The 13,279-nt window shown below is 42.3% G+C and overlaps 1 protein-coding gene across 2 annotated transcripts; it reads left to right on the top strand.

Annotated features, from left to right (window-relative positions):
* Window positions 1-1,213: 1,213 nt before the first annotated feature.
* ap5z1 (adaptor related protein complex 5 subunit zeta 1) lies at window positions 1,214-13,232 on the top strand. Of its 2 annotated transcripts, XM_039825018.1 has the most exons (18): window positions 1,214-1,353; window positions 2,308-2,445; window positions 3,248-3,428; window positions 4,240-4,390; window positions 4,494-4,606; window positions 4,719-4,893; window positions 5,085-5,132; window positions 7,034-7,174; window positions 7,370-7,407; window positions 8,246-8,408; window positions 9,600-9,778; window positions 9,906-10,048; window positions 10,182-10,300; window positions 11,705-11,832; window positions 11,950-12,047; window positions 12,175-12,307; window positions 12,527-12,741; window positions 12,838-13,232. In XM_039825018.1, the coding sequence occupies exons 1-18, from the start codon at window positions 1,313-1,315 to the stop codon at window positions 13,088-13,090; spliced, it is 2,457 nt and encodes an 818-aa protein (XP_039680952.1). In that variant the 5' UTR covers window positions 1,214-1,312; the 3' UTR covers window positions 13,091-13,232. The 2 variants fall into 2 exon arrangements, with proteins under 2 accessions (XP_039680952.1, XP_039680954.1); XM_039825020.1 differs by lacking the exon at window positions 5,085-5,132 and having other exon boundaries at window positions 1,215-1,353.
* The last annotated feature ends 47 nt before the right edge of the window (window positions 13,233-13,279 follow it).

Genomic DNA, 13,279 nt, shown 5'->3' with positions numbered 1-13,279 from the left:
AATATAGGGCTACTATATTTAAAAAAAAATAATCTGATCTTCTCAGTGGTAGATTAAGATCCTTTAACTATCTTATCTACAAAGTACGGGGATTAAGGAGTAGTGGGCCATCTGTATAATACTATAGCCTATCTGAATTGTAGAATTATAAGGTATCACAATGGAAATAGTGAAAGGTGATTACCTCAAAAAGAAATTTAAGTAGCTACTTGAACGAATCAAAATAGCCTGTTTCTGTTGAAAAATTGGATGTAGAAGAAAACACCTGTAAATTATGGGTGTTAATCATATACTGTTAATATTTACAGTCTATGGTGTTAATCCACCAGTAGACATCAGGCTACTAAAATAACCAGCTGTAAAATACAGTTTTTGGTTTTCAGTTTAGGAAAATGCAGCTGGGGTGTAATTTGTATAACACCAAAATGCAACTGTTAAAAACAACATTTTTAGTCAATTAAAAAATCCATAAAGATGTGAAACAGAAATTTGAAGTAGGCTAACTATGAAGTTGCCTTAAAGGTGCCCTGACACACGTATTTCATTACTTTGTGGTGATGCCTGAAGTTCTACCATGGACTCTGTAACATTTTTTGTGGAAAAAATGCCTTGGTTACCTTGTTTCAAGCCATTCTAGCGTGGTATAGAAAGCCTGCAGGAAGACTCAGCTTGATTTCTGCCAGTTCTCATTAATATTCAACAAGCTAAGCTGCTTGACTCTGATTGGCTAACAGCCAGCCAGTGAGAGCCTGGCTATCAGCATCCTTTACCCAGCGCAACTGGGCGAGCTCATGAATAGTAATGAGCTCAGGCAACAGCTTTTGTAATTGGCCTGATTTCTCCGCTTATTTCTTTTCAGTGGCTAGAGCTAACAGAGGAAGTAGCAGTTCATTTTCACATTCACAACATAACACAAACACATATGGACCTAACATATTTCAAAAAATGCAAGTAAAAACGGTTTTGTATGGCAGTAAAGACAGTGGGTTCTCCATCAAAACAAAAGTGAAAAATACATGCTTTTCTAAGTATAGAACTATTATTATTATTATTATTATTATTATTATTATTATTATTATTATTATTTACTGGTTGTATAAATATAATCATCTACTGACGATTATGATTTCATGTTCATTATGGTTTATGGCTATAAACTGTGAGTGAGTTACCATTTGCACAGAGCTGCACCATAACTTCCCCTTGGTGAAGACGGAACTAAAGTGACGGTCATGTGATTGCAGTCAGGACTTGATTAGCGACCGCACTGTTTACTTTCCGCTGCAGGAATGCCACTCGACTTTCTTTAACCATGTACTCTCACGGTGCAGAGAGTTTAATTAAACAAGCAAGGTAAGAAAACATAAAAGGAAGAACTTTCTCCACCATGTTTATCTCTTCTCTTCAGCTGGTTCACACACATAGTTTTAGCATTTCCTCTACTAAGCTAACAAGGCTAAAGCTAGGTAGCCTGTCAAAACCAAAACCGTGCTATGCATTTTTATGTTACTCTTTTAATGTTTACGTGCAATAATCGTTAATTGTACACTTCTTTGTCTAGGGTTTCCCCCAGAAACGTTGTTTTTTTGACGAGGGCCCGCCAGGGGCCAGTCATGTAGAGCCAAATACTTTCTTCTGTGATAACAGAATCATGGACGTAATCGCAAAATTGACAATTTAAGAAAAGCTTTACGGCAGATTTATTTGGGCTCTACATTAAGTCAGAGCTAAAAGCTAACTGTAGATTTGAAAATAGGACTACGTCTAATAAGGCGTCTAGACGTCTAATTAAGGCGTTTTTCCGAGCCTCCCCGCTGTAACTACTTTTAAAAATGTCTTAAATTCAAAAGTCTCAAAGGACTTCACAGAGACATAACCATCTACATCTTATATATTGTTCTTAAAGTATATTATTTCTTTTGTTGTTGGTCAAGCAATTATATTATGCTTACATTCTTGTCTTTTCATAGTCCTAGTTAATAGTTAATAATAAGCAATTGCACTGTTCAATCCCAGCACTGTTCACTTTTGCACTACCACCATTGCACACACTCTACCACAGCACCTTGTCATGGTCATTGAATCACATGGTCAATCCATACCAGACCTTTGTAATCACTTCACAAATTGCTAACTCTTTATATTTCTGTGAGTGATTTTTATGTATGTGTGTATGTGTGTTTTGTTGTGTTATGGTTGTCTAAGCTACTGGATACCTAAAATGTCTCTTGAATAAAGTATCTATCTGTCTATCTTTAGTTCTATCCATCTAACCATCTAACCAGGTGCTCTGTGTGTCATTTCTAGGGAGATTCAGGAGTCTGAGCTGCAGAAGTTTTACAGCAGATTAGTCAAGCTGCTCCAGGGAAAGGAGCTCGGTCATGAGACTGTCGACTCCCTGCAAAGGCTGCACCTCATCCTCTCCGCCACCAAGTACACCAGGATGTAAGAGCTCCAACCTACACCTCCAATTATAATAATAATAATACATTTTATTTGTATTGCACTTTACATTACAGCAATCTCAAAGTGCTACAGAGCATATAATAATGCAATTTAAAAAAGTCAATAATTAAAAAAAAAAAAATAAAAACAAAATATATATATATATATATATATATATATATAAAGATCAGGGTCAATAAATAGTTAAAAGGAAAACCTATACAATACATATATAGATATGTTTTTAGGTTTCGTTTAAAAACATCTGTAGACTGTGGGGCCCTCAGGTGGTCAGGGAGGGTGTTCGACAGCCTCGGTGCAGCCAATTGCACCTGACGAAAAGGCCCTATCGCCCATGCTGCAGAGCTTGGTTCTGGGGGCTTGGAGGGTGTTTGTGGTTGCAGACCGGAGGGTGCGTGAGGAGGTCTGGGGGGGTGAGGAGTTCCTGTAGGTAAAGGGGGGCATGTCCGTGATACCCATACACCATCCATGCACGACCCTCTGTCCAGTCACCTCCAGTCTTCCTTTCCTCATTCCTTTCAACTTCCTCATTATTATCCAACTCATTCCTTGTTCACGCACTCATCCATGATCCTCCCTCTCTATTTTTTTTTTCTGAACCCCCATTTATGTTTTTGGTAATCTTACTTGCTCTCAAGCACAAACACAAAGAGCCACAGTGTTGAGCCTCACCATCCCTGTCATCAATCTTCTATTTCTGCTCCAAAATCTTTAATATACAGCGTGAGCTTTTATTCATAACATTTCTGCCACATGTCTCCTCTGTTGTCATCGACCAAAGGTTGCCTCCAGAGCTTCAGAAGAAGGTTCAGTCGCTCCTCTCGTCACCTAAGGAGCATTTTCAGGTGCTGAGCTCGGCTGTGCTCAGGGAGACGCTGCCGCTCTCTGGGCAGGAAGGGAACTACAACCAGGAGAACCTCAGTCAACTGAACAGCCATGCTGCTGCCCTGCTGCTCTCACAGGTGGGGCTGTCCTCAATCAAAAGAAGTTTTATAGTCGACTAACAAATGTTTGCTGACTAATCAATTATTTGATTTAACAGATCTGTAAAACTGAGTTTCTCCACAAAAATCATGCAAATGCACCACTTTTAAATCTTGTATTTATTAGGGGTGGGGGGAAAAATCGATACAGCATAGTATCGCAATATTTTCTGTGGCAATACAGTATCGATACACAGAGTATATATTATGATTATTACAAGTATCGATCTTTTATTATATATGTGTTGGTCAGTTTGTCTTCTTGACAATCCCATTTTGCAGCAATAAAATTGAAGTGAGATGAACAAACAGAGAAATGTATCTTTTTAGATAAAACAGATGTTGACAAAGTTTTCCTTTTGGGGACATAATTTGAAATTGGGAAAAATCTGAAGTTGGAAAAAAGGTAATACATTGCAATATCTTTAAAATCGCAGTAATATTGTATCGTGACATAAGTATCGTGATGATATCGTATCGTGAGGCCTCTGGTGATTCCCACCCCTAGTGTTTATCAGAGATGTGCTCATAACGGTCTTGAAAATAAGTCATTTACTATGGAAAAAAAGCTGTAAGTTACAATAATAAAACATACCCTAGTTGGTTTTGGTGTGTGTTAATGTATATCATTTTAGAAGACAATTGTTTGGTGGCAGTGAAAACACACACACAGACACACACACGCACACACACTTTTCATGGGTTCCACACACAGTGACAAATATACAATAGAGGAGCTTTTGTTTTCAGATGACCTTAACACTGTCTCTCGCAAACTAAACCCCAACAGGCTGGATCCAGGGCTGATCTGTCGTCTCTCTGCGCTCAGCTCCTTCGCAGTCTGGAAAGCAGACAGTCGGAGGGGCCAGCTCACTCGCTCACACACACCCTGCCGATCCTCAACACCATCCTCACACTCAGCCCAGAGTGCCTCACTGCAGGTAACGGACAAGGAGTGGGGCACATTTAAAGTTAAGTAAGTTAAAATGCACATCTAATCAGCGATCCCACATATCATCGTCTTTCTCTCCACCTGGCTTACAGACCACGTGACCCTCCTGAGTAAAAAGCTTGTTGATTGGTTGCGTTATGCCAGCATCACTCAGGGAGGCGGTGCTTCCTCAGGAGGATTTTTCACAGGCCCCAGGTCACGTCAGGTAAGGAATCCACTTCATTTTTTGATTTTTCAGCTCTTTCACTAATGTAAAAAGTGGAGAAGGCGTTACTTTCTGCTGCTTTGTTGTATATATCTTTTGTGTTTTCTATCAGCCGGTACCGACAGCAGAGCTGGATGGAGCGGTGTCAGGGGATTTCTTCACTGTGCTGTGTGTGGGCCAGGGCTTCACAGAGGACCAGTGGATGAACGTGTACTCCTTTTCCATGCTTCGCCATTGGCTCCTCACCTACCACTCTGTTTCGAGCGGCAACGGCACAGCTGACACTGGTATGACCGTCTCTCTCCAATAAATAAAAACACGTCCTTTTCCCTCCCCATGTGACAGAGGCTCATTGCTTCATGTCACAGCTGCAAAGTACATACAAGGAACATCAGCCTCAAAGTATCAACCTTGAAGGCTGTAATTCACTTGTATAAGCTGCCTCAGATGACCTGCTCTGTGTTTTCATCATCTCCAGCAAACAGGCTACAGCTAAGCCTCTCCCTCTCCTACTCCTTTTCTAATGGTAAGACTTGTCAGTTTGTGGACCCTCCATGCATGCGTTCGCATCTAAAAAGCTGTGAATAAGCTAAACTTCTTCTTAACTTCGGTATGGCACAACACTTGGTCATGACTCAAATGTGATCTAACAAACCGCCTAAATCCTGATCTGTGAAAAGTGCTTTAGTGTTGCTTTAACTACTCTTTCACTGTTTTGTGCACCTTTCTTTAATTTGAGTCCGTAATCCTGAATGAATCCCTGTGATAAATGATGCATCAGTGATTAATCGTCTTTAAACCTTTCTAATGATCTCTGATTTAAACCTCAACAGCAAGCTTATCTTCAAGGGACAGTTTACCCCAAAATCAAAAATATATATATTCCCTCTTACCTGTAGGGCTATGATATCAGTCTAGATAGTTTTGGCATGGGTTGCCTAGTGTTGGATACATCAGCCGTAGAGATGTCTGCCTTCTCTCCAATATAATGGAACTAGCACTCGCCTCTTGGTGCTCAAAGCGCCAAACAAATACTTTTGGAAAAATATGTATTTTTCATTTTGGGGTGAACTGTGCCTCTTTTAGGAAGCTTTAACGGAACACGCTGACGTATTGGGACTTTAGCTTATTCACCGTATCCCCCAGAGTTAGATAAGTCCATTTCTTCCCCTTTTCATCTCTGTGTGTGTCGTAACTCTGTCTGACCACTGCTAGCCTAGCTTAGCACAGATCCTGGAGGTAACCAGCTCCATCTGGCCTACTGTTCTATAATAAGTGATAAAATAACGCCAACATGTTCCTATTAACATGTTGTGATTTGTATAGTCACAGCGTGTACAAATAACAAGGTCACATGAGACACAGCCATCTTCTAACCAAATACATACTGGGAACTATATTCTCAGAAGGCGAAGCACTGCTACTTCTGCTTCTTGGGCGGAGTGATTTGCTCACAGCACCTGAAGCTCCAGAGAGTATGCAGAGCAGAGAGTAACAACCGTGCTTTTCAGTTGTTGCGTTAATCACTCCGCCCAAGTAGCAGTGCTCCGACTTCTGAGAATATAGTTCCCAGTATGTATACGGTTAGAAGACGGCTGCGTTGGGGCGGCCTCTAGCTCACCCAGTGGGAGCGTTCGCCCCGTGTTGGCTGAGTCCTGCAGCGGCGCGGGGTTCGAATCCGACCTGCTGCCATTTGCTGCGTGTAATCCCCCATCGCTCTCCCCCTTTCATGTCTGTCCACTTTCAAAAATAAAGGGAAAAACCCAAAAGAATTATCTTTATAAAAAGACGTCTGCGTCTCATGTGACCTTGTTATTTGTACACGCTGTGACTATACAAATCACAACATGTAAATAGGAACATGTTGGCGTTATTTTGTCTCTTATTGGGAGCAGTAGGCTAGATGGAACCAGTTACCTCCAGGATCTGTGCTAAGCTAGGCTAGCCGTGGGTGCGTCAGACAGAGTTACGAAACGCACAGAGATGAGAAGGGAATGTATGGACTTATCTAACTCTGGGGGATACGGTGAATAAGACAAAGTCCCAATAAGTCAGCGTGTTCCTTTAACATTAAAGGAGCTTGGTGAAGTTTTCAACACAACTACAAACAGAGTTTACAAAACGAAATCACGTCGTTGCAAATCATTCATTATTTTTTTTTTTTGCTTCTGGTGGCTAAAGTGAGACGTTCCTCTTGATTGAAGTTGTTGTTTTCTATAAATCAAGGTATTGGTTGGGATCATAGACTATAATATACAGTCTATGGTTGGGATCTCAATGAACAAAAACCTTTCCAATCATCATAACTGCTGCTCTCTGTTTGGATTTGGCAACAAGCAGTCTGAGAATACATCATGCGGATAAATCATAATTTCTTTCAGAAGGTTTTGAGTCGTGACCTCTCATTCCTGACCTCCCGTGTTGCAGATGACCGGTCGGAGGTGGACGGATCAGTGGTTTCCATGGTTTCAGCGACTTCCTCCTCTGGCCGATTGCTGCCTCCAAAGGAGCGTCTGAGGGAGAAGTCTTTCCAGTACTGCCTACGCCTCATCGAACAGAGCGATCGCAGTGAGTGTGTGTGTGCGCGCGCGTTATATTGTGCAATGGGTGTGTGAGAGAAAAAAGTAAGTCATGTAGGTGTAATCCCAGATTTTGAATTAAAAACTTCCATATAAGGTTGTCTTCTATTCTTTTGTATCTGTACATTATATTTGACTGTGTAAGTGTGAACAGTCGTGATGTGTATTCTTCTCTTTGTCTCAGAGGCACACAAAAAGACCGATACGGACCTGCAGAAAGCGGTGAGCCCAAATATCATATAATTATTAGCGCCATTTGAACATATAGAACATTCATACACACATACTGCTTCAGTTTCTGACACAACTAAGCCTCCATATCAGTGTCCTACATGTCCTATCCACTATATATAGTATATGGACACTAATCCATTTCAAACCCCTTATACTGAAACAAGCTGACCTTTACTAATATTAAGGGCCCCGTATTATGCTCATTTTCAGGTTCATACTAGTATTTATGTGTTTCTACTAGAACATACTTACATGCTTTAATGTTCAAAAAACGTATTATTTTCCCATACTGTCTGTATTCACCCTCTGTCTGAAAGGCTCCGTTTTAGCGCCTGTCCCTTTAAACCCCCCTCCCGAAAATGCCAAGTCTGCTCTGATTGGTCAGCATTTCCGGGTCTCCTGCGCTCTGAGCATCTCTGCACCGTCATTGCATGACTGTAACAGCACTGTAGTGTCACTTTCTACTTATATACTGTATATACAGTATAAACAGTATATAGTTTAGTTGTGACATCACATCCTGACTGCTCGTTTAAAGGCACAGTTTCTGAATACGGGCTGTGTGCACTTTTTACAATATGGGACCTTTTTAAGCCAAAAAATCCACCTTAAATAATTTTCCGTATGGTCTATTTTTCTTCCTTCCAGTATATTACCAATAATCACAGTCAATAGTTAAAAAATGTGTAGTGGGTATACAGAACTTCTTAATTTTTAATTTAGGGCAACATGTTGCTTTCTTGATTCTTAGTTATATTATAACTAAACTAGCTATATGTATTTGATACTGGTGCCCTTATTGTGTCGCTCCTGTTTCCTCTCTAAGTGTCTGGTGGAGGCGGTGTGTATCCTGGACTGTGTGTGTGAAGAGGACGCCTCGCTGGTCTTCCGAGCGTTCCCATGCATTAAGGCGCTCTTTGGTCGGCTCAGCTCAGACCTGTCGTTTGCCAGAGTCCTGCTGCCCATAGCTCAGTTCTATCTCAACCATGGTTTGTGTTTACATGTCTCTCTCTTTCTCCACATCGCTTATGTACAAAAGCATAAAAATGGATTCAGGTTGTAGGATCCATGTACTAAGTTTATCATGTTTTATTTACATTTACCAAATCTTTGTTCTGTTCGTATGAGAAGGCCTACCTACATTATGAGTGGTGTAATTATTTACATACATATTTAGGTTGTTCACTCCCCTGATCATTTTTGTAGATACCCCCTAGTTTCTTATTTGCTATTTATCATGTCTGCTAGTAGGGAGGGGGTTGGCTTGAGACCATGGGGGTAAGCGAGCATCTGGAACGCGTACCTCCTATGGGGAGATTGTAGGCTAACAAGCCATCACCTCCCGTTAGCATCCTATTGACTCCCATTCATTTTGGCATCACTTTGACAGCGAATAACTTTACATCTGAAGCGTTTAAAGACTCTATTTGTCCATTGTTTATTTCTAAAGAAACACGACAATGTATAAAAGGCTCCATTACCTTGTACCTCACGTTATGGCTCTGTAGCAGACGCTTTTATAAAAATAGGCTAACGATTTTGTCATAACCACGTAACTTTCTGTCGCACAGTAGATAAATTACCGTACAGTACAGGAGAAGCTTGCAGGCAGTTTCGACTTACATTTGCTATTTAAGTTTAATTACTAATCTTAACTAGCATTTTAGTTAGCAATAATTAGCCTGTGCCCATGTTAGTTCCTTACATATACCTACTGCTCTCCGTCTCTGTAAGATTGGGAGTGATTGAGATTTCTCTTGGCACAGCTACCAGAAGACTTCCAACTTTCAGACACGTTGCTCACGTCACATCTACGTCTTCAAACTCAGTTTGAGGCTGAGCAGTAACACTCAGCGCTCACTGGAAAAGGGACTTCACTGGTCCCCGTCTAAGTATATGGCGTCGCTATGTCCACTCTTTTACTGTCTATGCTTGAGACAGGGGTAGCTATACCAGTTCAACCACAGACTGAAATGAAAATAAATGGACTTAAAATGGATTTTCATTTTGGACTTGGTCTTTTGTGCGTTGAAATCATACCCCTATGTTGGTAAGTGGCTCTGGAAGGTTTTAAGCCACTATACATGCATAGAGGTTCTTTCACAATGACCGTTGAGTTGCTTGATTCACAAATACCAAAAGCATTTCAATTTTAAAACTGCTGACCGTGTCCTATCTAGGCGAGATGGCGGCAGTGGACTGCGAGAGTGTGTGGAAGCTGGTGTTTGGCCGATTCCCTGCCGAGCTGTTCAACGACCACTTCCTGGCACACGAGCTTCTACGCTTCCTTCGACTGAACCTCAAGAGCCTGCAGTGCCGAGTCCCACATTACACCCGCTCCTTCCCAAACCTGCTGAAGGTGAAAATACAGAGATCCCTTTGACTGTTGTTTCATCTACACACACCTACTGGAGGCTAGTGGGAAGTACATGCTGTACCAAGTGAGAGCTACACAAGCTTTCTTTCTTTCTTTTCTGTCTCTGTAGTTCTTAGCGTGGGACAGCCCAGCGGTGGTAGATGACTTTGTGGATTTGCTGCCCTCTCTGGTGACAGCTGGAACTGCAGTGGAGCTTCTCCACACTCTGCTGGACCTGCCCTGTCTCTCTGCCACACTGGTCTTGCAAGTCAGGTGCAGCACACATCAGAGCAAAACATGTGTAAAAAAAACTCAGATCAGACTGATTTAACTATGTTCATATTTTTTTTACCACCATCTTACTGGGTTTTTTTTTCATTCATTTGTGTGTGTATGTGTGCTGCAGGTCAACTTGTTTGCCCATCTCTGACCCAGGAGGACATGGCCTCCAGTCACCTGATGCATATCGAAACCCATCTTTCCGAGGGCTTTTCCTCTTCCTGCTTCGAGGGGATGCCGGCTCAGGTAAACGATTAAAAAAAAAGCAACACCAAAGCACTTTTCCTCTTCGGTCCCCCTACAGGTTGGAAGCGGAATTGTCCATTACCGTTCTCATTTGACTAATGAAAATTAACTACTGATTCGCTAGCCTGGTCCTACCAGACTCTGGTCCATTTAATTTGTACAGAGAGTCTGGCCACTCTCCATTGACAAGTGTTAACTTCCTTGAAGGCGGGTACTCTGAAACCATTTTGGAAACATTATTTTAAGGTACAAAAGAAATCTTTGGTTGCTTTAAAGAAATATTTTGATATTTTGAGAAATACGCTTATGTGCTTATCCGGTATAACAAGTGAACAAGTTAATTAATGATCTTTCAAGGTGCTGATTTTGTTACTTTTTGGACTAGTCTTGTATTGGACTAGTTTCGCAATGCCAGACCTATCTCCTCAGCGCTGGAGTGTGGTCCGGCTACACAGCTTTTCTATTTTGGAATAGAGGAAAAAAACAATCTGGCTTTTTTGTATTTCTTTAAACCAATCACAACCGCCCTGGGCAGCGCTGACCGGTTAGTGCCCTCACTAAATAGGTAGCGGAGGTATTGGAAGTGTAGGACATCTGGCGCGTCTCTCACGCACCGGATGTCAGGCTTTATCCCAGCAGTGTACTTCAGGTAAGCCAGACTACTTTTGAACAGAGCCAGGCTAGCCGTTTCACCCTTTTTATGCTAAGCTAGGCTAATCAGCTGCTGGTAGTAGCTTCATATTTACTGTGCACACATGAGTGTTATCTATCTTCTCATTTAACTATCAGCAAGAAAGCAAATAAGCGTGTTTCCTAAAATGCCGAACTATTCCTAAAGACAGTTTTTATTCATGCCACAGTAAATATGTAAAATAAATTCCATGGATTTGATGTAGTTATGCTATGACATAACGGTGTATTTTAAATGGACTGCGTTTATATAGGAACAATTCACCATTCACACGCATTCATACTCTGTAGCCGAGGCTGCCGTACAAGGTGCCAGCTGCTCATCAGATAAACATTCACATACATTTACACTCCAATGCGCAGCATCGGAGGCAACTCGGGGTTCAGTGTCTTGCCCAAGGACACTTCAACATGGGACTCGAACCACCAACCTTCCGATTGGTGACCCTTGCGTACTACGTGATGTCATTTCACATGAACTGGGGAGGGGGAACCCCGAATCTCAACGCCAGGCCAATACAAAACGTCAAATAAACGTATAGTTGACCCTTGTGTTGTCCTTCGGGTCCCGGTGACCCGAAGGACAACACAAGGGTCAAGAAATGTTGACTGTGTTTGTTAAGACTGTCTATCATTCCAACCAGTAGCTGGTAAATGTAGGTCTTTGTTGGGGAAACAAAGCTCATTGAATCACTTTTCCTTCTCGCTCCACAGGTGACACCATCGACCGACTCAGCACGCTCCATGAGCTGCTAGCTGAGACTACTGATTGGCCGAGAGTGGTTCAGTGTGCCCAGACTGTCCCCTTGCTTTTGCACATTTTTTTCAACACGGTCATTCCGGTGAAGAGACTAAATGTTCTTTACAAAATCATTACAACGTCAACTACCGCATTTTAGAATGCTGGATGTTTAGTTTCAGCTTTTAGAAGCAATCCGATGTATGTGCTTGTTTCGTAGGGAGCCGATGAGAAGCTTTTATCACACTTGATTCTGGTGATGCTGGAGAGAAGTAGCCTCCTCCTCAACATCCCTGAATACAGTAAAGAGATACACAGGTATACCCAAACACACACACACACACACACACACACACAGTGGAACGTAAAGTGTTACTCTGCTGTATGTCTTTACCCTGATCTCCTCACTCGCTCCGTGCCTTGCTCTGTCTCTCTGTTTCTGCAGGGTGTTCAGCAGCCACCTGCTGAGGTTTTGCAAGCTCCACCCGTCTCTTGTAGTGGACCAGTCTCACGAGCTGCTGGAGTTCGCTGGAGCCATAACCAACGTCTACAGCAAAGAAGAAATCTACACACATGTGGTAATAGAACACTGTGTGTGTGTGTGTGTGGGTGGCCGAGAGGAGGATCGTGCTGATCTAAGGATGATCCTTTTTCCTTTTATGTGTATTTTGGATCCTACACTAAACTAAAGCCCAGAGCCACATCTCAGCATCCTTTTTGATATCACACCAAACACGAAAATTGTGCAACAACAAAAACCTGACACTGACATAATATTGAAGTTGTTTGGCTTCCAGGTGTGGGTTCTGGGAGAGTTCCTCTCCGTGTCATGCGACTCCCGCTGCTCCGTGAGGCTCATCACTTCCTGTTTTGAGGCGCTGGAGGCGGTGCTGTTTGAGATCACTTCATCTGTCCCGCCACCTGGAGCAGATTGCCCCGCACCCAGAGTCGTCACCACGCTAATGAGCGCTCTGGCTAAGCTGGCGTCACGATCACATGACCTCATACCCAGGTGACAGTCCTACTTTTTAATTTTTTTTTATTGATTTGTTTTCCTCCTGCAGGCGTTATGTAATATCACGTAATTGTGTGTTCATGTCTATTTTAGGGTGTCTCTGTTCCTCTCCAAGCTAAGAACGCTAACCAGAGGCGGATCAGTTGCCTGGTGCTCCGATGAAGAGGACCTTGTTGCCATAGTAACGCGAGGCGAGGAGTTGTGGTCGCTGCTGAAAGCCCCCGGTGTGGCTCAGAGCGTCCTGACCCCACCTCCACACGTCACCACACCCCAGTGGCACAGAGACACTAATGTGGCCATGCCGCTGCGACTGCGGGCCCTCACCAGCCTCACACACTCACAATAACACACTCCCAATCACATACACACACTGAAATGCACATCACACATCATCATTTTGAATTCGCAGCTGGAGATTCCCTCATGAAATCCTACTGAATCTGGATTTTTGCACATTATTCTTGTAAATAAAGACATTATTTGATTGAGTCTTGATGTGAAGCATTTTTTGCATCCACAAAATACACAGACCTCC

The sequence above is a fragment of the Perca fluviatilis genome, chromosome 15 (genome assembly GCF_010015445.1).
Source record: "Perca fluviatilis chromosome 15, GENO_Pfluv_1.0, whole genome shotgun sequence".
In the NCBI taxonomy this organism is placed as follows: Eukaryota; Metazoa; Chordata; class Actinopteri; order Perciformes; family Percidae; genus Perca; species Perca fluviatilis.
This window is presented reverse-complemented; position numbering and strand designations above follow the sequence as displayed.

Coding starts and splice junctions, on each gene's coding strand:
- ap5z1 (XM_039825018.1), top strand. CDS start 1,313: ATGTACTCTCACGGTGCAGAGAGTTTAATTAAACAAGCAAG. Junction 1,354..2,307: donor AGTTTAATTAAACAAGCAAG/GTAAGAAAACAT, acceptor TGTCATTTCTAG/GGAGATTCAGGAGTCTGAGC. Junction 12,742..12,837: donor TCACATGACCTCATACCCAG/GTGACAGTCCTA, acceptor TGTCTATTTTAG/GGTGTCTCTGTTCCTCTCCA.